This window comes from Hemitrygon akajei, chromosome 25, assembly GCF_048418815.1.
Source record: "Hemitrygon akajei chromosome 25, sHemAka1.3, whole genome shotgun sequence".
Lineage (NCBI taxonomy): Eukaryota > Metazoa > Chordata > Chondrichthyes > Myliobatiformes > Dasyatidae > Hemitrygon > Hemitrygon akajei.
Genome location: NC_133148.1, coordinates 21,015,452 through 21,039,918, shown reverse-complemented (window position 1 = coordinate 21,039,918; position 24,467 = coordinate 21,015,452). Strand labels below are relative to the sequence as shown.

General features: G+C 46.0%; 1 protein-coding gene across 1 annotated transcript in view; it reads right to left on the bottom strand.

The window, feature by feature from the left end:
• LOC140716398 (uncharacterized) overlaps positions 1-24,467 on the bottom strand; it is a 55,998-nt gene that overhangs the window by 22,626 nt on the left and 8,905 nt on the right. Inside the window, exon 2 of the mRNA XM_073029090.1 lies at positions 21,690-23,485. Coding sequence (XP_072885191.1) covers positions 21,690-22,691 — 1,002 coding nt within the window. The 5' untranslated portion in view covers positions 22,692-23,485. The remainder of the gene's footprint in view (positions 1-21,689; positions 23,486-24,467) is intronic.

The following is a 24,467-nucleotide window of genomic DNA, read 5'->3' as shown; positions in this document are numbered from 1 at the left end:
TCAAATACTAGAAGTGAAGACACAAGAGACTGTGGATGCTGGAAATCTGGAACAACGCACAAGGGAGCTGGAGGAACTCAGCAGGTCAGGCAGCGTCCGTGCAGAGAAATGGAGACGTCAATGTTTTGGGTGGATGTTCCCTCTTCACCCCTCTCCCACTGGGCAGAAGATACGAAACACATACCAGCAGGCACAAGGGCAGCTTCTCCCTCATTGTAATACTATTAAATGATTCCCAAGTACAGTAAGATGGACACTTGACCTCACAACCTACCTCGTTTTGATCCTTCACTTTATCGTTTACCTGCAATGCACTTTCTCCGTCTCTACTACACTTTATTCTGAATTGTTATGATTTAAGGTTGGCGTCATTCAATGTCTGTAGTGAGATGCTGAAGATGTTCTATAGGTCAGTTGTGGAGAGCGCCCTCTTCTTTGTGGTGGCGTGTTGGGGAGGAAGCATTAAGAAGAGGGACGCCTCACGTCTTAATAAGCTGGTAAGGAAGGCGGGCTCTGTCGTGGGCAAAGTACTGGAGAGTTTAACATCGGTAGCTGAGCGAAGGGCGCTGAGTAGGCTACGGTCAATTATGGATAACTCTGAACATCCTCTACATAGCACCATCCAGAGACAGAGAAGCAGTTTCAGCGACAGGTTACTATCGATGCAATGCTCCTCAGACAGGATGAAGAGGTCAATACTCCCCAATGCCATTAGGCTTTACAATTCTACCGCCAGGACTTAAGAACTTTTTAAAAGTTATTATTAATGCTTTTTGAGATAGTGATTTAGATGCATATCATATTTTTACTGAGTTAAGTATTGTATGTAATTAGTTTTGCTACAACAAGTGTATGGGACATTGGAAAAAAGTTGAATTTCCCCATGGGGATGAATAAAGTATCTATCTATCTATCTACTTCACTGCAGCGTGTAATGATGCTGATTATCAGCACTGAGTCTTAAATCACACAAAGCAAGCTTTTCACAGTATATTGGTACACTCGACAATAACAAACTCATCCCGGTAGCAATCAGGACTGGAGGATTTAGGTTTAAAGTGAGAGGGAATCATATTTAAAGGTGATTTGTAAGACAAGGGTTTTTTATATCCACAGGCAGTTGGCATGGGTTTACTATTATTGTCCACAGGTACCGAGATAGAGTGAGAAGCTTTTGTTCAGTGTGCCCACCACACAGACCAGGCCACACATCGTTCAGGGTCAAGGTTCAACCTTACTCGTTGTTTACTTTTACATGTATTAGGAATTTGCTCTGGTGCGTTGGTGCAACGCGCAACAAAAATCAACATTCAATCGTTACAGAGAGTAAAAACATATAAAAATACACATTGAGGTTAACGTTTGGATACGGTACAAAATGTGCATAAATACACAATACCAGCGTGTATTTACATCAACGTGGTAAAACTGTTCTGTACCCCTAGGGTTCATATTTTCTGTGAACGGTCACTTTAAAACGCCGGGAGAATGAGACGGACTTTTGGACACTTGGATTTCTACTGAATACAAAGTTGCTTGGTTACTATGGTGAGAGAGGTGGAGTTATTTGATGGACAATCGATGTTATGGTTTCTCTGCAGCTTGTTCTGAATTTACAAGGACAGTCACGGACACACACAGTTAGAGTCAAGATGAATTCAGTCAGTGGAAGACACCAGTGATTTGGTCGCTGGTTTAAACTTTCAGTAGCCCAAAAGGGGTGAGTTGAGATCAATCCAGAGTATTGATAAATGACTGTCACAAGTTTCTGCAACTAGCAGAAGTTTGAAGAGAAGAGAAGAGAAGAGAGGAGAGGAGAGGAAGGTTTGGAACAGAAGAAAGCTAAAGACAAAGAGATCACTGGACTCTCTAAGTAGCCCGTGAGGGTGAATTTGTTTCCATTTGGCTATGAAAGTGTGATTGTCACTTAGTTAATCCACAGGAGTGGGGTCTCTGGTGAGGGGAAAATCTTTGTGAGTACCACATGCGTGTTTACCCTTTGTTTGGGGGTGGTAATTCACTGAAGAAAGGCACCCCTGTGGCAAATCACTGTTGGAGTTATTTTGTATGTCGTGGAACTGGATAAGTGGCTATCACGTTGTGTGTTTGGGGTCACCTTGTGGAATCTACCGGTGTGTCGACCCTTGCCTGGGTGGTGGTTCCCTTGAAGATGGTCCCCTTTGTGATAAGCTACAGTTGGTGATAATCCACACGCGGATTCAGTTTGAGTACCCTGTGGCCACCACTTTGAAATGTCCCGTAGCTGAATTCGGGTGTGGAAAGGATATTCACTGAAGATCACTGTTGGTGATACTTTGTGTGCGGAACAACTTCGGAGATAAAACCTACTTTTATTGTTGTTTTGTATTGCTGTTGTGGAATCTGTGGAATATCGACGTAATTGCCTTCTCACAACATTTGCCTTTGGATTACAAACATCTCCCATTAATTAACTTGTGCATTTGAAATGAACTTTTCTTATATACCATCGTAAGACTGTATCACTTACCACCTGGGCTTGAAGAAGTTAGGGGATTTATATATTTACACCTATATATGCATAATACTGTTAACTCTCGACTTAACTGGTTTAAGCTACGATATTGTGGTGAACTAGATATACCTGTCTGGACTGCTCCTGTGGCTCCTCCCACAGACCCCCTGCTGACTGCTCCTGTGGCTCCTCCCACAGACCCCTGCTGACTGCTCCTGTGGCTCCTCCCACAGACCCCCTGCTCCTGTGACTCCTCCCACAGACCCCCGCTGACTGCTCCTGTGGCTCCTCCCACAGACCCCCTGCTGACTGCCCCTGTGGCTCCTCCCACAGACCCCTGCTGACAGCTCCTGTGGCTCCTCCCACAGACCCTGCTGACTGCTCCTGCTGACTCCTCCCACAGACCCCTGCTGACGGCTCCTGTGGCTCCTCCCACAGACCCCCTGCTGACTGCTCCTGTGGCTCCTCCCACAGACCCCTGTATAAAGGCGACTGTGGGCTGTTGCCCTGCCTCATTCCCCAGAATGTAGTGTTGTTCATTCTTCCAGTCAATAAAAGCCGATATCTCGCTTCCTGCGTCTCAGCGTGAGTTATTGATGGTGCATCAGATATGGCGTAGTTACTAATAAAATAGTGTTTTGTTAACAGCAGAAACAGACTCCAGGTGTGTTCTATTGTCACTGATTCTTTTACAGGGTTGCACGTACGTGACAAAACGGACACAGAATGCAGAATGGTAGGCGCCTGGAACACACTGCTAAGGGAGAGGGGCTGGAAGCAGAAACAATGACATTTAAGAGCCACTAGCACACACAAACAGGCAGGGAATGGAGGGGTATGGACCACATGCAGGCAAAGGGGTAACTGAGATGATCATAGTCAGCACAGACATGGTGGACCGAAGGGCCTATTTCATCCTCAGTGGTCAGTCAGTAAAAAGGTGACCAGATTAACTACTTCCTGCAAATATAAAAAGGTGGAAAGAAGATTTGAATATTCTCAGGGAAATGGATCAAGCTTATCTCAGTCAAAAGAATGAATGTTTCACTGGTGCAAAAACAAGGATGTGGTGAACACGTTCCCAGTCACAGATCAGGTGAGCTCACCTCCCCCAACGTGTCACACACGGTCTCTCGTTGCAGTGGCTGTTCCTTTCCCAACCACACACTAGTGGTTTCTCCCCTCCCCGCTGTAGACAGCGTGTCTTCTCCCCAGCTGTGTCGCGGTCGGTGCCCTGCAACAGCCCTCAGTGCCTGGGGTCTGAAGTGAAACAAACCAGCGTCTCTCCCTCCACGTTCACAGGCCGATGATATTCAGGTGCTGGGGAGCTGAGTGGGGTGTGGATCGGATGTGATATTCCGTCTGAGATACCCAGTCGCAATTCCTCCACCTTCGATGTCCTGTAAAAAGTTACAAAAACCATCAGTAAGTACAGGGTAGTGAGTCAGAACAGATCACTTTATCTCCTGGGTCGGCTGTGACTCAGGTGGTAGCTCTCTGACTGTGACAGTTAGACATTTGGCTCATCGAATCTGCTCCAGCATTCCATCATGGCTGATTTATACTGCCAACACAGATGCCTTGTGCAGGAAGGCACAGAGTCGACTGTACTTCCTAAGAAGGTTGGCGTCATTCAATGTCTGTAGTGAGATGCTGAAGATGTTCTATAGGTCAGTTGTGGAGAGCGCCCTCTTCTTTGTGGTGGAGTGTTGGGGAGGAAGCATTAAGAAGAGGGACGCCTCACGTCTTAATAAGCTGGTAAGGAAGGCGGGCTCTGTCGTGGGCAAAGTACTGGAGAGTTTAACATCGGTAGCTGAGCGAAGGGCGCTGAGTAGGCTACGGTCAATTATGGATAACTCTGAACATCCTCTACATAGCACCATCCAGAGACAGAGAAGCAGTTTCAGCGACAGGTTACTATCGATGCAATGCTCCTCAGACAGGATGAAGAGGTCAATACTCCCCAATGCCATTAGGCTTTACAATTCTACCGCCAGGACTTAAGAACTTTTTAAAAGCTATTATTAATGCTTTTTGAGATAGTGATTTAGATGCATATCATATTTTTTACTGAGTTAAGTATTGTATGTAATTAGTTTTGCTACAACAAGTGTATGGGACATTGGAAAAAAAGTTGAATTTCCCCATGGGGATGAATAAAGTATCTATCTATCTATCTATCTATCCCCTTCTCCTTGCCTATTCAAAATCCACAGATTCAGTAGCTTCTGGCTGAAGAAATTCCTCCTCATTTCTGTTCCAGAGGGACGTCCTTCTATTCTGAGCCTGTTCCCTCTGGTGTTTTTTTGAAACTGGCGAGTAAACTCTACGAGGAATTGTCTCTAACTCTCTATGATTTCTTGCTCTGCTGACAGGTGCACTTAAGTGATGTTTGGGTAGGTACGTGGATGAGAGGGTATGGAGGTCCATGATCCAGGTGCACGATTTTTAATCTATTCAATACACGTACACTGTAATTGATTTACTTATTATTGTTGGGTTTTTTTTCTTCTAGATTATGTATTGCATTGAACTGCTGCTGCTAAGTTAACAAATTTCACGACACATGCAGGTGATAATAAACCTGATTCTGATTCAGGTAAAGGGGACAAGGCTGGCATTGACTAGATGGACCAAAAGGCCTGTTTCTGGGCTGTATTGCACTACGATTATTTAAAGAGGACAAGAATATAAAAGCAAGGATGTAATGTTGATGCCTTATGAGGCACTGGTGAGGTCTCACTTGGAGTATTGCGAGCAGTTTTAGGCCCCTTATCTAAATAAGGATGTGTTGACATTGGAGAGGGTTCAAAGGAGGTTCACGAAAATTATTCCAGGATTGAATGGCTGGTCATGTGAAGAGTTTTTGATGCCTCTGGGTCTGCGTTCATTAGAATTCAGAAGGAGGTTTGAACTAGTTGAAACCTATTGAAAGTTGAAAGGCCTTGGTAGAGTGGATGTGGAGAGCGTCTTTTCTTTGGCGGGGGAGTCTAGGAACAGAGGGCACAGCCTCAGAATAGAACATTTATAGAACGGAGATGAAGAGGAATTTCTTTAGCCAGAGAGTGGTGAATCTGTGGAATTCACTGCCATAGGCAGCTGTGGAGGTCGTTGGGCATATTTCAAGATTTAAGATTCAAAGTACGTTTAGTATCAAAGTTTTATAGGCATCAGCTAGTCTCGAGAGACCATGGATTTGCGCCTTGGAAAGATTCCAGGGCGCAGGCCTGGGAGACCGGCAGTTGCCCAAGCTGCAAGCCTTCCCCTCTCCACGCCACCGATGTTGTCCAAGGAAAGGGCAAGGGCTGATACAGCTTGGCACCGATGTCGTCGCAGAGCAATGTGTGGTTAAGTGCCTTGCTCAAGGACACAACACGCTGCCTTAGCTGTGGCTCGAACCAACGACCTTCAGATCACTAGACCAACGCCTTAACCACTTGGCCACGTGCCAACACGTATCAAAGTATGTATACAGTAAATTATACACTTTGACACTTGTTGGCAGAGATGAATAGGTTCTAGGTTGGTCAGGGTGTGAAGGATTAACGGGAGAAGGCTGGAGATTGGGCTGAGAGGGAAATACATCGGCCATGACTGGGTGGGCCGAGGGGCCTAATTCTGCTCCAATATCTCATGGTTTTATAATTGTGGCTACGCTCAGAGCCAGGGGTTTCTGTCCAGCTCCAGAGTCATGCACACAAGACTTGGAAGAATGGTCAATTATCTCACACTTGGATCACAGATCACTGCATAAAGATTAGGAATCCCTGGACACAAACTTTTAAAATTCCCTACCTGAGATTGCAATGGAGGCAGAGTCATTGAATATATTCACAGGTGATATCAAAGGACCTTTGGACAGTAAGGGAAAGAAGAAGTTGGACTTGACCGCGAGGTCCAGCATGAAGAACCAGCCTGAAGATGAGTCTGTTAATCGTTAGGGAAACAAACTTCTGGGCCTTGACACGGGGCACAAATATTCAACTCTTCTCCCAAACACCGTCTTGGAAGAGTTGTGCTCTGACAAGAGTTGAATAAATGTGTGAGGAAGTTTCTTTGGAAAGGTAAGATGTCAAGAATATCGTTGGAAAAACTGACATGTAAATTTGACCTAGGAGGGTTACAACTCCCAAATTTTAAGAATTATTATAAAGTAAATCAACTTAGATTTATTGCATCTTTTTTTGATGAAGATAAACCAGCATGGATTAGAATAGAATTAGACAAAATAGGAGAAAATATACCAGAAGATTTTATATATAAATGGGAATCCAAATGGATACGGGAAAAGAAAGAATCTCTTATATTAAAACATTTGATTGATTTATGGAATAAGATAAATGTTGATGATCAGATAAAGAAATCTTTATTAGCAAAGAGAACCCTAATTCAAAATAGACACATTCCTTTTACAATGGATAACCAACTTTTATATAACTGGTTTCAAAAAGGGATTAGATATATAGGTGACTGTTTTGAAGGAGGTATATTGATGTCGTTTGATCAACTAAAGAATAAACATAAAATATCAAACAACACTCTTTTCTGTTACTTTCAATTAAGGGCTTATTTAAGAGATAAACTGTGTCAAACAATGTTAATGCTGAAGCCTATTGAAATAGAAATTTTAATTCAAAAAGGAAAAATTAAAAGAATTACTTGTATGTATAATTTGATTCAAAAACAGACAATTAAACAAGGAATTCATAAGTCAAGACAAAAATGGGAAACTGATTTGAATATTAAAATTGATGAAACAAGTTGGTCAAGCTTATGTCTTGACAGTATGACAAATACAATAAATGTCCGACTTAGATTAGTACAATACAATTTTTTACATCAATTATATATTACACCACAAAAAAATAGATTAAACCCAAATTTATCTGACCAATGTTTTCAATGTAATCAAGAAATTGGTACTTTTTTACACTCTACTTGGTCTTGTTTTAAAATTCAACCTTTTTTGGATAAATTTAAGACTTTTACTGGAACAAATTATTGGAATACAACTTCCACATAACCCAATATTATTTTTATTAGGCAATATTGAAGGGATAATACCGAAACCTAAATTGAATAAATATCAGAAAAAATTTATAAAATTGCATTGGCAGTAGCCAAAAAAGCTATTGCAGTTACTTGGAAATCAGATTCATATTTAACTATGGATGGTTGGAATAATGAAATATTTAGCTGCATTCCACTTGAAAAAAATTACTTATAATTTAAGAAATGAATATGATACATTTTTGAAAATTTGGCACCCTTATTTACAAAAGATAGGATTAAATATATAGGTCCTTCGAAGATAAAATTATTAGCTATTTGGGGGAAAAAGTAAATAAAGATATATACTAAAGCTATTTTGAACTCCATGGAGCATGTGGGGATCTTCCGACATCCAGGCAATCTTTCTTTCTTTCTCTTTTTTTTTCTTTTTTCTTTCTTTTTTTTTAGATAGGGATGTTAAGGGGGGGGGAAGGGTTAAGGGGAGGGGGGAGGGCTGATATTAATTTTCATTACTCTATTATTCTATTCATTTTATGTAATTCTCTTAAAAATTTAGTTAAAAATATATTAAATTTTTTTTTAAAAAAAAATTGTGCTCTGACATCCTGCACCGGGGACGGTGAGGATGCCATTTTCAAACTTGGCGCAGTGAGGTCCACAGGCAAGAGTGGGGAACCTCGCACCACAGGACGTGAAGGACGTGATGGTAAGTGGCTCATTAGGAATTGAGGAGATCTGGTTTGGCAAATTTCTACAGATGTACCATGGAAAGCGTTATCAGAGGTTGAATCACCATCTGCTATCATGGAGCCACCGCAAAGGATGGGAAAATGTTGCAGAGGGTTCCGGACTCAGCGAACTGCATCATGGGCATTGGCCTCCCCACTATCCAGATCATCTTTAAAAGATGATGACTCAATAAGGTGCTATCCATCATCAAGGACCACCACCACCCAGAACATGCCCTCTTCTCGTTGCCACCGTCAGTTAGAGTTAGGAGGTTTAAGGGACAGGTTCTTCCCCTCCGCCATCATATTTCCTAATGGAGAATAATCCATGAACAATATCTTACTGTTCTTTGTTCTTTTTTTCCCCACTCCGTGCTACAACCATGGACTCTACTGCAGCACATTCAGGAACCGCCTTCGTGCTTTTGCACATTCCCGCTAATTACTGTTTCATCACGGTGGTATTTAACTCCTTCTTTTCCTTGTACTCCCGTCGAGACTTGAGCAAAGCACAGCAACAGTGCACTCCCTACTTCAGGGATGGCCAGCCTGTGGCGCATTGGATGATCACAGGTGGGGCATTGGATGGCCAGCCTGTGGCGCATTGGATGATCACAGGTGGCGCATTGGATGATCAGAGGTGGGGCATTGGATGGCCAGCCTGTGGCGCATTGGATGATCACAAGTGGCGCATTGGATGGCCAGCCTGTGGCGCATTGGATGATCACAAGTGGCGCATTGGATGGCCAGCCTGTGGCGCATTGGATGATCACAGGTGGCGCATTGGATGATCACAGGTGGCGCATTGGATGGCCAGCCTGTGGCGCATTGGATGATCACAAGTGGCGCATTGGATGGCCAGCCTGTGGCGCATTGGATGATCACAGGTGGCGCATTGGATGATCACAGGTGGCGCATTGGATGGCCAGCCTGTGGCGCATTGGATGATCACAGGTGGCGCATTGGATGATCACAGGTGGCGCATTGGATGGCCAGCCTGTGGCGCATTGGATGATCACAGGTGGGGCATTGGATGGCCAGCCTGTGGCGCATTGGATGATCACAAGTGGCGCACTGGATGGCCAGCCTGTGGCGCATTGGATGATCACAGGTGGCGCATTGGATGGCCAGCCTGTGGCGCATTGGATGATCACAGGTGGCACATTGGGTGGCCAGCCTGTGGCGCATTGGATGGCCAGCCTGTGGTGCATTGGATGATCACAGGTGGCGCATTGGGTGGCCAGCCTGTGGCGCATTGGATGATCACAGGTGGCACATTGGGTGGCCAGCCTGTGGCGCATTGGATGGCCAGCCTGTGGTGCATTGGATGATCACAGGTGGCGCATTGGGTGGCCAGCCTGTGGCGCATTGCACCGCACTGATAGTAATACAAAAGTAGGCTTACTCATGCAAAAAGTATTAACCAAAAACCGATTTGTAGGAAAAAAAATCTATAACAGGAATTCAAGTAGCTTAGAGCTAGAAATGGGTTTTACTGAGAATAAATCTAAAACTTAGCAGTTGTTTTTAGCGATTTTGTTATTTCGTGCACATCTTTTGGTGAATGTTATCTTCTTTCACATTAATCTGTTGTCAATTTAAAAAAATGTTCAATGAGTCAAACTAGGAAAGAAGGACTTTTGCTCTGCGGTCGTTCCATAACTGTTCAATACACGTTTGATATTTGTTTGATCTTGAGGCGCCAGGCGTCCGCACCAGCGGTGCGTCGCAGGTTTTCCCCAGTCAGTTTACAATTGACACTCGTGCGCTATGGAGTTGTGCTTTGCTCGTCCTTTGTGAACATTTGCAGTTTTGCACTTTTTCAAAAATGAAGCCTTGTTTTTATATTCAGCTACCCATCACAGTGCAAAAGGAAAGCAGAAAGTGATAGTAAGCGTGAATTCAATGAACGGTGGGAGAATGAGTTCTTATTTATAGCGGGCCCGTCAGGAAAACCGTTGTGCATTGTTTGTGAAAACATTTTCAGCCGTGAAATTGATTAAAAACAAAACGAGGTCACGACTGACTAATTCAAATTTGAGGAATTCTCTGCTGCTCTCAGTGTGATTTAACCCCAAACATTAAAAGCTTGGCGAAATCAAAACAGACTCAGAAATCTCATTAAGCTAAGTAATGTTTATCTTGTTTTTATATTATATCAATATATCATGTAAAAAATGCTAAATATGTCTATATTAACATTTTTACAAGAGTTGTATGACGCATCTGAACTCGTGCGTGAAAAAATTGACGCGTGGAATGTGAAAGGTTGGCCACCCCTGCCCTACTCACTCGCATCCTGGTCTCAGAAAGACGATTACGGTTTCGACTGAGGCTGGAAAGGAGCGGTTTTCATTTAGTATTTAGATATTGCTTTCAGCCGCGGTGTTTGCATTTTACTTTCAGTTTGAGGGTTTTAGTTAATGGCCCTGTGGGCCTAGTGTCCATTGTTTCCCCTTTCCCTTAAAATCCTGCAAAGTTTGCATTGTCGACCTGCGTCAGTGCCTCACTCTCTGTACTTGGGCTATACGTTCTGACACTACCCGTTCATCATTCAGCTGGATCTTTATGTAGGACAGAACTCCAACTAGAGCTGCAGAGGGGTGAGAACCAGAGTTCCAGAACAGATCATGGAGAGGTTGTGGAGACGGATGTTATTAAGACCTCAAAGTCAGGAATCAAAAAGCTGGCCATAGTGCGACTGGAGTCCCGAGCTGTGTATCTTTCAGTGCAAGAACTATCCTAGAAAAGGCAGTTGAGCTGAGGGCGTGGATCAACACATGGAATTATGATATTGTAGCCGTTAGTGTTGGTGCATGGCCAAGTGGATAAGGCATCAGACTAGTGATCTGAAGGTCACTGGTTCGAGCCTCAGCTGAGGCTGCGTGTGTGTCCTTCAGCAAGGCACTTAACCACACATTGCTCTGCGACGACACCGGTGCCTAGCTGCTTGGGTCCTAGTGCCCTTCCTTTGGACAACATCGGTGGAGAGGGGAGACTAGCAGCATGGGCAACTGCCAGTCTCCCATACAACCCTGCCCAGGCCTGCGCCCTGGAAACCTTCCAAGGCACAAATCCATGGTCTCACGAGACTAACGGATGCCTATTAGCCATTAGTGAGACTTATTAGCAGGAGGGGCAGGACTGGTAGCTCAATATTCAGAGGATCCACAAATGGGGTGATTATGGAGTACAAGAAATACAAGAGGAAACTTAAGAAAGAAATCAGGAGAATTAAACTACTAGGTTGCCCTTTCAGACGTGACAGACTGGAGAAATCTCTTGAGGAATTGAGGAATAAGAAAGGTATGACCACGTTAATGGGGCTATATTATAGACCACTCAATGGTCTATGGGATTCAGAGGATCAAATCTGTAGGGAGATCACACACTGTTGCAAGAAACACAAGGTTGTTATAGTTGTTATTTTAACTTTTAACTTTTCACATATTGACTCATACTGTAAAAGGCCTAGATGGACTAGAGTTAGTCAAAAGTATTCAAGAAAGTTTCCTTATTCTGTACATAGAGATCCCAACGAGAGAGTGTGTGATTTTAAATCTATTGGCAAATGAAACAGGAAATGTGACAGAAGTTTGTGTAGGGGAACACTTTGTATATAGTGATCGTAATGCCATTTATTTCAAAATAAATATTGAAAAAGATAGCTCTGGTCCGCAGGTTGATTTTCTGTATTAGAGAAAGGCCAATTTTGATGTGTTATGAGTGATGAACAGATCTGATGGACAATGGGGTGCAGAGTTACCCATCCCCCCTCCATGAGAACCATGAACTATTGCTGTTGCTATGCTGCTCATGAGAGAGAGAGACGAAACACAGGCAAGAACATTTGCTACATATAAGAGGGGGAGAGAGACTGTTGATTTACTGTATTATGACTCTTCCTGGATTATTTACTTTCTACTACAAGGACTGTACTTGGCTCGTTAACATTCCTCAGGAGACAGCAGGAGTGGCCTGATTTGATGGACACGGTCATTCAGAGTTGATGGATAGCTGAGACCCTGTGAGTGGGGATAAAAAGACAGGTCTGGAGAGACACCCTTCAGACACACCAGTGGACACTGATTGAGTGTTGGGAACCCACAGAAAGGTGGGGGCTTTGAAGACTGAACCAGGAGATCGGTCATTAAGGCTATCAGTGTTAAAGCAGGGCCGGTGGGGACTTGTGTGTGTGTCCACTCATGCCAGAGTGACGAGTCCACCACAGAAGAACGGTCTAGCTGAAGACCAGAGGGGTCATAACTGAATGGCCACAACGATACAACGGATTAAGAAAGAAATAAAAGGTTTGCCTGCCTGCTGTAGCTGTTACCTCTCGCTCGCTCTCTCTTTCTCTCCAACGATTTCAATACAACAACCATAACTACCTCAGCATTTATGAACTGAACTCTATACTTTCCTATGACAATTCATTTACCCCTAGACATCGATAGAGCTTGTTTATTATTGATGATTATTATTCCTACACTTTTAGGTTTATTACTGTTAACTTGTTTTATTTGTATATTTGCATTTTTGATATTGTATTGTGTAGTCTACTAATAAACACCTTTAGTTTGGTACCACCAGACTCCAACGGATACTTCTATCTTTGCTGGTCTGACACCCAGTTACGGGGTACGTAACAGATGGAATCAGAAATTATTTGGCTTGCGTGGATTGGGACAGGCAAAGGTGTACTTGCTAAGTGGAGACCTCCAAAAGTAAAATTTTGAAGTACCTGTCAGAACAAAAAGGAATGGCAGCAGGTTTTGGGAACCTTGGTTTTCAGGAGATATTGAGGCCCTGGTTAAGAACAAAAAGGAGGTGCACAGCAGATAGAAACAAATGAGGTTCTTATGGAGTACGAGAAATGCAAGAGGACATTTAAATAAGAAATCAGGAGAGTTAAAAGACCAGGTTGCTCTAGCAGACCAGTTGAAAGAGATGCTGCAAGGACGTGGCGGTGGAACGAACCCAAGTGCTGAACACAGGCGCAGAGGCCGAGTCGGGAGGCATTATGGTCATAGTGAGCGTGGAATTGGTGCCAAGGGAGTCTTTACCTGGAGTATTGGTTTTAGTAGAGAATTCAGGAACGATGCTAGACTCAGAACTGATAGTCCTAAGAACCATGGAATGAGGTTACTCATACACGAGTCGACCAATGAACTGACACCTTCTAGTTGTGGTCACAGGATTCTTCTACTGCATTGGCTGATGGAAAGCAGGTGTTTGTAGTTATTGGAACCTGGGAATGAAACGAGGTCATGAAGGCCCAATTCCTCAGGAAAACAGCCAGGTGACAGAAGGGACCATGACAGGGGAAGCCGAAGAGAGTCTTCAGATATATTAAGAGCAAAAGAATTGCAAGGAACGAAATTGGTCCTCTGGAAGATGAGAATGGTAATCTATGTGTCTCGCCAAAGAGATGGGGGAAGATCTTAAATGGATTTTTTTACATCTGTGTTTACTCAGGCGATGGACACAATGTCTATAGAAGTGAGGCAAAGCAGCAGTGAGGTCTTGGACCCTATACAGATGGGAGGAGAGGATGTTTGCTCCCTGTCCCCTCAGACCCTGTGGGTGGCAAATGGAGAAATTGCTGGGGTCCCTTGCGGAGATACTAACATCATACTTAGTGACAGGTGAGGTTTGGAGGATAGCTAATGTTCCTCTGTTTAAGAGAGGTTCCAAAATAATCCAGGAAATTATAGCCTGACGTCAGTAGTGGGAAAGTTATTGGAAGGTGTTCCAGATGTGAGTATTTGGATGGACAGGGGCTGATTAGGGGTAGTCAGCATGACTTTGTGTGTGGCAGATCATGTCCAACCAATATTTTAGAGAAAGTTACCAGGAAAGTTGAAGTCAAGGCAGTGGATGTTGTCTACATGGACTTCAGCAAGGTATTTGACAAGGGCCCACAGGAGGTTGGTTGAGGTTCAGTCGCTTGTCGTTCAAGGTGAGGTAGTACACTGGATTAGACATTGGCCTTGTGGGAGAAACAAGAGAGTGGTAGTCGATGGTTGTCTCTCTGACTGGAGGCCTGTAACTAGTGGAGTGCTGCAGGGACTGGTGATGAGTTCATTGTCCGTCACCTATATCAATGATCTGGATGATAATGTAGTTAACTGGACCAGCAAATTTGTGGGTGACACCAAGACTGGGTTGCAGTGGAGAGCGAGGAAGGCTATTACGGTTTGCAAAGGGATCTCAACCAGCTGGAAAAATGGCTGAAAAATGTTAGGTGGAATTTCATGCAAGGTGTTGCACTTCAGTAGCACCGACCAGGGTGGGTCTTGCACAGTGAACGGTCGGGCACTGAGGACTGCGGTAGAACAGAGGGATCTGGGAGTACAGATCTCTATTTCATTGAATGCGTCAGGACAGATAGATAGGGTCATAATGAAAGCTTTCGGCACCTTTGCCTTCATAAGTCAACATGTTGAGTACAGGAACACACGCAAAATGCTGGTGGAATTTCCAGCATCTGCAGATTTCCTCATGTTGAGTACAGGGACTGGGATGTTATGTTGAAATTGTATAAGACACGGGTGAGACCTGAATTGGGAGGATTGTGTGCAGTTTTGGTCACCTACCTACAGGAAAGCAATAAATAAGGTTGAAAGAGTACAAAGAAAATTTAAAGGATGTGGCCGGGACCACAGGACCTGAGTTATAAGGAAAGATTGAATAGGTTAGGGCTGTATTCCTTAGAACATTGAATATTGAGAGGAGTTTTTAGAGGTATACAAAATTATGAGGGGGTATAGATAGGGTAAACGGAAGCAGGCATTTTCCAGAGGTTGGGTGGGACAACAACTAGAGTTCATGGGTTAAGGGTGAAAAGGTGAAACATTTATGGGGATCACGAGGGGAAGCTTCTTCACTGAGGGTCATGAGTACAGAACGAGCTGCCAATGCAAGTGGTGCATGCAAGCTTGATTTTAACGTATAGTCAAAGTGCAAGTTGATGGGAGAAGACACTTTAAATGGCTCAGCATGGTGGTTTTTGTGCTGCATTTCTCTATGACTGCTTATTTACTGTTTTAAAATACAGTATTATGTTTCTTATTGTCATTTAGAGTATATTTTATGTACTGCACAGTACTGCTGCTACAAAACACTAAATCTCCCGACCCACATCAGTGATGACGAAACTGATTCTGAAATCCTTACCGATCATTGAAAGGGTTTCAGCTGGCTTATCAGGAAGGAGATCACAGAGGAGATGATATTGTACAACTGTAATACCACGAGGATCATGATTATCTGGTGCAGACACAGATTCTGGAGCAAGCAGACCGAAGAGAGACGTTCAAGTCGATGAGCTGTTTCTACAGAGGGGGTTGCGAAAATGCCTTGTTAATAAGCGGGAGAACAGAGGATAATGATTCAGATTGGTTCAAGCTCACAGGAGGCAGCAGTAACATGTATAGCCCCGTATTACAACTGTGGTGTGCAGAAGAGCATCTCTGACACACACATTGAACCTTGAAGTGGATGGGCTACTGCAAGAGAACATCGTACACATACACTCAGTGGCCATTTTATTATTGTACACTATATTTAAATTTCCTTCCATCATCTTAACTGCTTGCTGTACCTTCACGTTCACTTTCAGTGACTCATGTACAAAGCTCCCAGGTCTGTCTGAACACCCTCACTTCTGAATCTGTAGCCATTTAAAAACTAATCCACTGCTCTACTTATTTCACTGAATTGGATGAGCTCAGGTAGAGCCAGAGTCGCAGACTTCTCCATGTGGTATTTCATTTGCCCTATTCGCACCCACCAGGGGTAGCACCTCAGGTGAAGGGGCTTGTCGTGTCCATTCTGGGGCAGCTCGCTCACTTTTAATCCCCAGCGGACACTCAGCTCTCACCTGTGGCTCCAACTAGCAGTTTGCACGTGGCAGTGCCACACGCCGATCACACACACTCGCTCAGTTTACACCATCAGTGAATATGGAGAGTGGGTATTTGGCCCCAAATCACTGACCATGGCTTGTGAACATCTGAAACCCTGCATCAATCCTTACAGTTCAAAATAACCTGTTTATTCCCAATCTTTTTCTATGACACAATCATCAATTCACACAAGCATAATATCGCCAAGCTTTTTTAAAAAATTTCTGTTTATTTAGAGACACAGCACGGTAACGGGCCTTTCTGAGCCAGCGAGCTTGAGCCACCCAATTAAACCCACGCGACCAATTACACTGGTCATCTTTGGAAAGTGGGATGAAACCCGAGCACCTGGAAGAAACCCATGTGGTCACAGGGCGAAAGTGCAGCACCCTTACAGACAGTGGTGGCAATTGAACCCAGGTTGCTGGCACTGTAACAGAGTTACACTAACCACTGCTCTACCATGCTGTCCTAATTATGTTTGGCAACCATGCGGCACCTTTCAAAGATCTTCTGAAAGTGCAAATACAGTCCTCCCTCCTTATCCGCGGGTTCCACATGCGCGGATTCAACCAACCGCGGATCAGGAAAACCCGGAAGTTCTCTCTCCAGCACTCATTATTTGAGCATGTACAGACTATTTTTTCTTGTCATTATTCCCTAAACAATACAGTATAACAACTATTTACATCGTATTAGGTACTATAAGTAATATAGAGATGTACAGGCAGTCCCCGGGTTATGAATGAGTTCCATTCCTTAGTCTGTCTTCAAGTCAGATTTGAAGTCGGAACAGGTACATCTGGTATTATTTAGCGTCAGTTAGTCAAACATTTGACTTAGTATATAGTATACATTTTACCTTTCTATGCATATAAAACTGAAGAAACATATGTATTTCAATAATTAAACCACTGCGTTGCTTAGTAATAATTGTAGCTTTCATCGGGGCAGGGCCTTTCACATGCTCCATTAAAACTGTTCCGATCGTTGACCAACTGTAGCCTAATGCTTTTCCAATGACCGATGGCGTTTCACCTCTTTCCGATCACTTTATTACTTCCACTTTTTTTTCCAATCGTGATCGTGATTATTCTCGTGAACAGAAACACTGTGGATTCAGAGCTGCGCCACTGGGTCCTAATGTCCACCACACTGAGACAGGTTAAATAAGGTCTGGGGTTCCACTGGGTCCTGACAACCACTGCACTGGTCAGGTTAAATAAGGGACTTGAGCATCTGTGTTTTTCTGGTATCTGCGGGGGGGGGGGGGGGGTCCCGGTACCAATCCCCTGCAGATAAGGAGGGTCGACGGCACACTATGTCCATCCTTTTCTTCTAACCACAAACTAAGATTTATTAATCATTTTATCATAACTATGTTGGAGTCATAAAGAGATACAACATAGTAAAGGGTCCAGTACACATGCCAATTGGAACACTAAACCTTCATTAACTCCGTTTTATCCTGTTGCTTTTATCTAGAAAAAAGATATGTTCCTATAACATGGCGTGCAGAATATTCCAAACAAAACTTAAACAAGTTCAAAGTAAAATTATCAAACTACATGTTACCAAATGCTACCTTGAAATTCGTGTTCTTGCAGGCATTTACAGAAAGAAATACAATGGAATTTGTTGAAAAGCTGTAGATAAACTGGCAAAGAACAAATGTGCAAAAGAAGCCAAACTGAGCAAATAAGAATAACACAGGGTACGAGTTGGAAACAGACCTTGACAGTGATAGATTCAGTTCAGAGTCGAGGTGCATGATGACATCCATGCTGGTTCGAGAGCATTATAGTGTGGGTTCCCAAACCCAGTGGTGTAGGAACCGAGGTTCCTGTACTTCCTGTGAATAGTGGTAGTGGGAACAGTGTGTGAGCTGGATGGTGGGGGGTCCTTGATGATGGGTGCTGGTTTTTTTTTGTAGTAGCGCTCCAGGTAAATGTACTCACTGGTGGTGGGGGGGGTTTTGCCTCTGATGGACTGGGCTGTATCCACCACTGTCTCTAGACTTTTCCCTTCCTGGGCATTGGTGTTTTCATACCAGACCACGATGGAGCCAGTTAGGATACTCTCCACTGTGCCTGTGTAGAAGTTTGCCAGTTTTAATTGACAAGTTGAACCTTTGCAAGGTTTTAAGAATGTAGAGACACCGTCACGCTCACTTTGTGATGACACTTACACTACATGCTGGTTCCAAAACAGGGCTACTGAATGCCAAGAAATGTAAAGCTCCATCTATCACCTTCTCTGCTCCCCTAATGAGGGCCGGCTAATGAACAAATGGCTTCTTCCTCCTCCTGTTGGCAATAATCATCTCTTTGGTTTTGCTGATGTTGTGGCATCATTCAACGAGATTTCCAATCGCTTTCTGACTTGAGAACAGTACTCCAAATCCCATTCAATTCAAGTTTAATTGTCATTCAACCATACATGATTGCTCATGAATACAGCCAAACTAAATAGCATTACTCCGGGGTCAAGGTGCAAAACACAGTACCGACAGTCATACACAACAAATACAAGATAGCAAGCATATGTAAGATAGCAGTTAAATACAGCTACGCAAAAAAAGTCCAGACCCCAAGCCCATGAATGCCGCAGGAATCTGCAGTTGACCACAATTGGGCCGAGACCCTTCGAGAATCGGGCCCTTCCAAAACCACAGAGGACAACTTTGTATGGAGCAGCAGGAGATTGGGCAAGTTCCTCACTGAGTATTTCTCCACTGCTTTTACTCTGGAGAAAGTTGTGCAGACTTCAGGACCAGGGAAGATTAATGGAGCTATCTTGGGGGTAGTCCGCATTACAAAAGAAGAGGTGCTGGGTGTCATAAATTGCATTGAGGTGGATAGATCTCCAGGACGTGGTCAGGTATATCCAGGAACACTGTGGGAAGCTGGAAAAGAATTTGTGAAATCCCCGACTGAGATATTTGCATCAGTAATGACAGGTGAGGTACAAGGAAGACAGAAAGATGGCTAATGTTGTCTTTATTTCAGAAGGCTCAAAAGAGAAACCTGGAAACGATAGATCAGTAAGCATGATTACGGAGACTGTTACGGAGAGAGCTCATCCAGCAAGGACACCCAGGTAGAACTCAGGAATTACAAAGTGCGATCACCAAGATGTTATACTACAGTTCTTCGAAATGTCAGCAGGAGCCGGAGGAACAGATATACAGAATATTGGCATAGATATTCATGTTCCTGAGCTGCGAGTGTCACCACCTCACTGTAGTGAGGCAAAATGGATGGGTGTGTGTGGGGGTGTGTGTGTGGGTGTTCCTGATGGTGGTGACCTGTTACATTTGCGACGGGTCACAGCAGGGAGCAGTGGGGGTGTGTGTGTGGGGGTGGGGGGGGTGTGGGGGGTGTGTGTGGGGGTGTGTGTGGGGGTGTTCCTGATGGTGGTGACCTGTTACATTTGCGACGGGTCACAGCAGGGAGCAGTGGGTGTGTGGGGGGGGGGGTGTGGGGAGGGTGTGGGGGGGTGGGGGGTGTGTGTGGGGGTGCGGGGGGGGTGTTTGGGGGGTGTGTGTGTGTGGGTGTGGGGGTGTTCCTGATGGTGGTGACCTGTTACATTTGCGACGGGTCACAGCAGGGAGCAGTGGGTGGGTGGGGGGGGGGGGTTAAACAGTAAGCCCAAGCACTGGAGGGTCAGTGTGACATCACCCCGGGGAGTCAGGGTGAGGCAGGGAACAGGGGCAGGTGCACTACACTAATGTTAATGTGAAGTCCTCCTCGTGTCCCGCCTCAGTGCCCGTCCCACTGGTTGTGTGAAGACGCAAGAGACCGGAGACCAGGTGAGGTACAAAGCGTGCTCCTTCAACCCGGCTGGTCCAGTTCCCGATCTGAACTCGTCCCAATTTACCAGCAATTGGCCCATATCCTGTCCATGAAACTGTTCAAATGATTTTCAGACACTGTAGATGTCCCTGCCTCTACCACCTCCTCTACATTGAGACCCAGATTCCCACCATTCTGTGTGAAAAACCCACCCCAAATGAGCCATTTCAATCTTTCTCTCTTCTCATCTGAAACCGATGCCCTCTAGTTTGACACTCCCCTACCCTGAGAAACGGCTGTGATTATCCACCTCATCGATGCCCTTCATCACTTTATAAACCTCTTTATAATCAAGTGCTCTTTTTTACCCTGCCAGAGGTGGTAGAAGTAGATACAATAGGGGCATTTAAGAAATTCTTAAATAGGCACACGGATAATAGGAAAGTGGAGGGCTGTGTAGGTGGGGAGGATTAGATCGATCATAGAGTAGGTTAAAAAATCGACACAACATCGTGTACCAAAGAGCCTACACTGTGCTGTCGTGTTCTACGTTCCATCCAGCCCTGGCATCATCCCTGTGAATCTGTTTTGCACCTTTGCCTTTTTAATGTTATCCTTCCTATAGATGGTGACCAGAACTGTACACAAACTCTCAACAACACGTGCTGAGAGCTCCACTCAGTCCCCCGACCGATGAGGGTAAGTGAGCCAATCGCTCTCATCACCCCATCTACCCACGTCAGCGCTTTCAGGGAGCTCCGTACACGGAGGCCTCTCTGTGCTCCCCAGGGCACTGCGTTCCCCGTGCAAGTCCTGCCCTGGTTTAACCTCCCATAATGCAACACTTTGCACTCGGGTTAAGCTCCCCCCCCGTGAGTCCCAGGCCCACTCCCCCCAGGGGGACCACGTTCTGGACCCTGGAACCACAAAACTGGTCGCTCAGAGCTCAGCAGGTCGAGCGGCATCTCTGGACGACGAAGGAAAAGGCGGAGGTTTCGGTTCGAGACCCTGCGTCGGCAGACTCAGCCCCACAGCTCCAACGCTCTGCCTCCTTGGGCGCTGCTGGGCCCTCACTGGGTTCTGCCCTCTGTGGTCATTGTACCACAGGTAAAGGCCATTCGGCCCTGGCCACACCTGCGAGCAAGGTCATTGGCTTTTCTGCCGTCCGACATCCCATCATCCCTTTAACATCGGGAGCTTCCCACTGAAGTTCATGACCTCTCATTTCCCCACATTTGACTCCATCTACCTTGTTCTTGCCCGTTCCTTCAGCCTGTCCGCATCCCCTCGAAGTCTCTCCACATCCCCCTCAAGCCCGGTTCATTCACACAGAACAGATTTATTTATAATCGGTGCAGAATACAAATGTACCTGCAGTTCCAGGGGAAACAACCCAAATGTGTCCAGTGACCAGGGTCCAAACCCGGATGTGATCAACAGCAGCAATAACTGCAGAATCAGTTCCTGCAGTCACTTGTGAACTCACCGCTGTCTCAGCAGCTGCCGTGTTTAAATACCTTACATATTTACTGCACATTTAAACTTTCCCTTTTGTGTGAGTTTGTCGGTGTTGCGACAGGTGAGACGACCGAGCGAAGCTCTTCCCACATTCAGGGCAGGTGAACGGCCTCTCCCTTGTGTGAATCTGTTGGTGCCTCAGGAGGTCCGTTGACTGAGTGAACCCCTTCCCGCACTCGGAGCAGGTGAACAGCCTCTCCCCGGTGTGAATTCGCTGGTGCGTCAGAAGGACAGACGACCGAGTGAACCCCTTCCCGCACTCAGAGCAGGTGAATGGCCTCTCCCCGGTGTGAATTCGCTGGTGAGCCAGTAGCCCTGATGATCGAGTGAACCCCTTCCCGCACTTAGGGCAGGTGAATGGCTTCTCCCCGGTGTGAATTCGCCGATGCCTCACGAGGCTAGAGGACAGAGTGAACCCCTTCCCGCACTCAGAGCAGATGAACGGCTTCTCTCCGGTGTGAATTCGCTTGTGCGTCACAAGGACCGATGACCGAGTGAATCCTTCCCCGCACTCCGAGCAGGTGAACGGCCTCTCCCCGGTGTGAATTCGTTGGTGCACGAGAAGCTCGAACGACCGAGTGAACCCCTTCCCGCACTCGGAGCAGGCGAAGGGCCTCTCCGTGGTGTGAATTCGTTGGTGCCGCACGAGGCCAGACGACAGAGTGAATCCCTTCCCACAGTCTGGGCAGGTGAACAGCCTCTCCGTGGTGTGAATTCGTTGGTGCCTCACAAGGCCGGACGACAAAGTGAACCCCTTCCCGCACTCGGAGCAGGTGAAGGGCCTCTCCCCGGTGTGGGTTCGCTGGTGCATCAGAAGGATAGATGAGCGAGTGAATCCCTCCCCACATTCTGAGCAGGTGAATGGCCTCTCCCCGGTGTGGATTCGCTGGTGCACCAGAAGCTCGTACGACCGAATGAATCCCTTCCCGCAATCCGAACAGGTAAAGGGCCTCTCCCTGGTGTGGATTCGCTGGTGGGTCACGAGGCCAGACGACAGAGTGAAGCCCATCCCGCACTCGGAGCAGGTGAAGGGCCTCTCCCCCGAGTGAATTCGCTGGTGCGTCAGCAGCTCAAATGACCAGGTGAACCCCTTCCCGCACTCGGAGCAGGTGAACGGCCGCTCCCGGGCGTGGATTCGCTGGTGCCTCTGCAGGCTGAAGGAATTCTTGAAATCCTTCCCGCAGTGAGAGCAGGTGGAAGGCCCCTCCCCGGCGGGAATCGGCTGGCGGTCCATCCGGTCGCCGGCCCGCTTGCGCTGCCGTCAAGATGTGTCAGGAGGTCAGACGGCCAGATGAACTCCCCTCCCACGGAGACAGCCGGAGAACGGCCTCTCCCCGGTGTGAAATCAATGGTGTGTTACCAAGCGGAAGAGGGAGTGAATCCTTTCCTGCGCGCAGAGCAGCTGAACGGCCTCTACCCGGAGATGACTGAGTGAGTCCATTCATGCGCCTGAGGCAGGGTGACGATGTTTCCCCGGGACCTCAGTGGTCAGTCAGTAAAAAGATGACCGAATTAATTACCTTCTTCAAATGGAAACAGGTGGAAAGCAGATTTGAATATTCTCAGGGAAATGGATCAAGCTTATCTCAGTCAAAAGAATGAATGTTTCACTGGTGCAAAAACAAGGATGTGGTGAACACGTTTCCGGTCACAGATCAGGTGAGCTCACCTCCCCCAACGTGTCACACACGGTCTCTCGTTGCAGTGGCTGTTCCTTTCCCAATCCGCACTGGAGTGATCACTGCCCACTCCTTCACAGGCTGGAAGTTATTACACAGCTCCTCTACAAACCTCACACAAGTGGTTTCTCCCCTCTCCGCTGTAGACAGCGTGTCTTTCCCCAGCTGTGTCACGGTCGGTGCCTGCAACAGCCCTCACTGCCTGGGGTCTGAAGTGAAACAAACCAGCGTCTCTCCCTCCACGTTCACAGGCCGATGATATTCAGGTGCTGGGGAGCTGAGTCGGGTGTAGATCGGATGTGATATTCCGTCTGAGTTAAGCATTCACAATTCTTCCATCTTTAAAATCCTGTAAAAAAAATTACAAAAATCATAAGTACAGGGTAGTGACTCAGAACAGATCACTTTAATCTCCTGGGTCGGCTGTGACTCAGTTGGTAGCTCCCTGACTATGACACTATAACTGTGACATTTAGACATTTGGCCCATCAAGTCATTCATCATGGCCGATTTACTATCCCTCTCAGTCCCTTTCTTCTGCATTCTCCCCATAACCCATGAAGCCCTGACTAACGGAGAACCTGTCAACCTCCACTTTAAATATACCCAGTGACTTGGTCTCCACAGCCGCCTGTGGTCGCAGATTCACCACTCTCTGGCTGAAGAAATTCCTCATTTTAGTTCTTAAGGGATGTCCCTGTATTCGGAGGATGTGCCCTCTGGTCCTAGACTCCCTCCCCCCCCCCCCCCCATAGGAAACATCCTCTCCACATCCACTCTATCTGTGTCCTCTGGTCCTAGACTCCCCAACCGCAGGAAACATCCTCTCCACGTCCACTCTCTCTGTGCCCTCTGGTCCTAGACTCCCCCACTATAGGAAACATCCTCTCCACATCCACTCTATCTGTGTCCTCCGGTCCTAGACTCCCCCACTATAGGAAACATCCTCTCCACATCCACTCTATCTGTGTCCTCTGGTCCTAGACTCCCCCACTATAGGAAACATCCTCTCCACATCCACTCTATCTGTGTCCTCCGGTCCTAGACTCCCCCACTATAGGAAACATCCTCTCCACATCCACTCTATCTGTGTCCTCTGGTCCTAGACTCCCCCACTATAGGAAACATCCTCTCCACATCCACTCTATCTGTGTCCTCCGGTCCTAGACTCCCCCACTATAGGAAACATCCTCTCCACATCCACTCTATCTGTGTCCTCTGGTCCTAGACTCCCCCACTATAGGAAACATCCTCTCCACATCCACTCTATCTGTGTCCTCTGGTCCTAGACTCCCCCACTATAGGAAACATCCTCTCCACATCCACTCTAT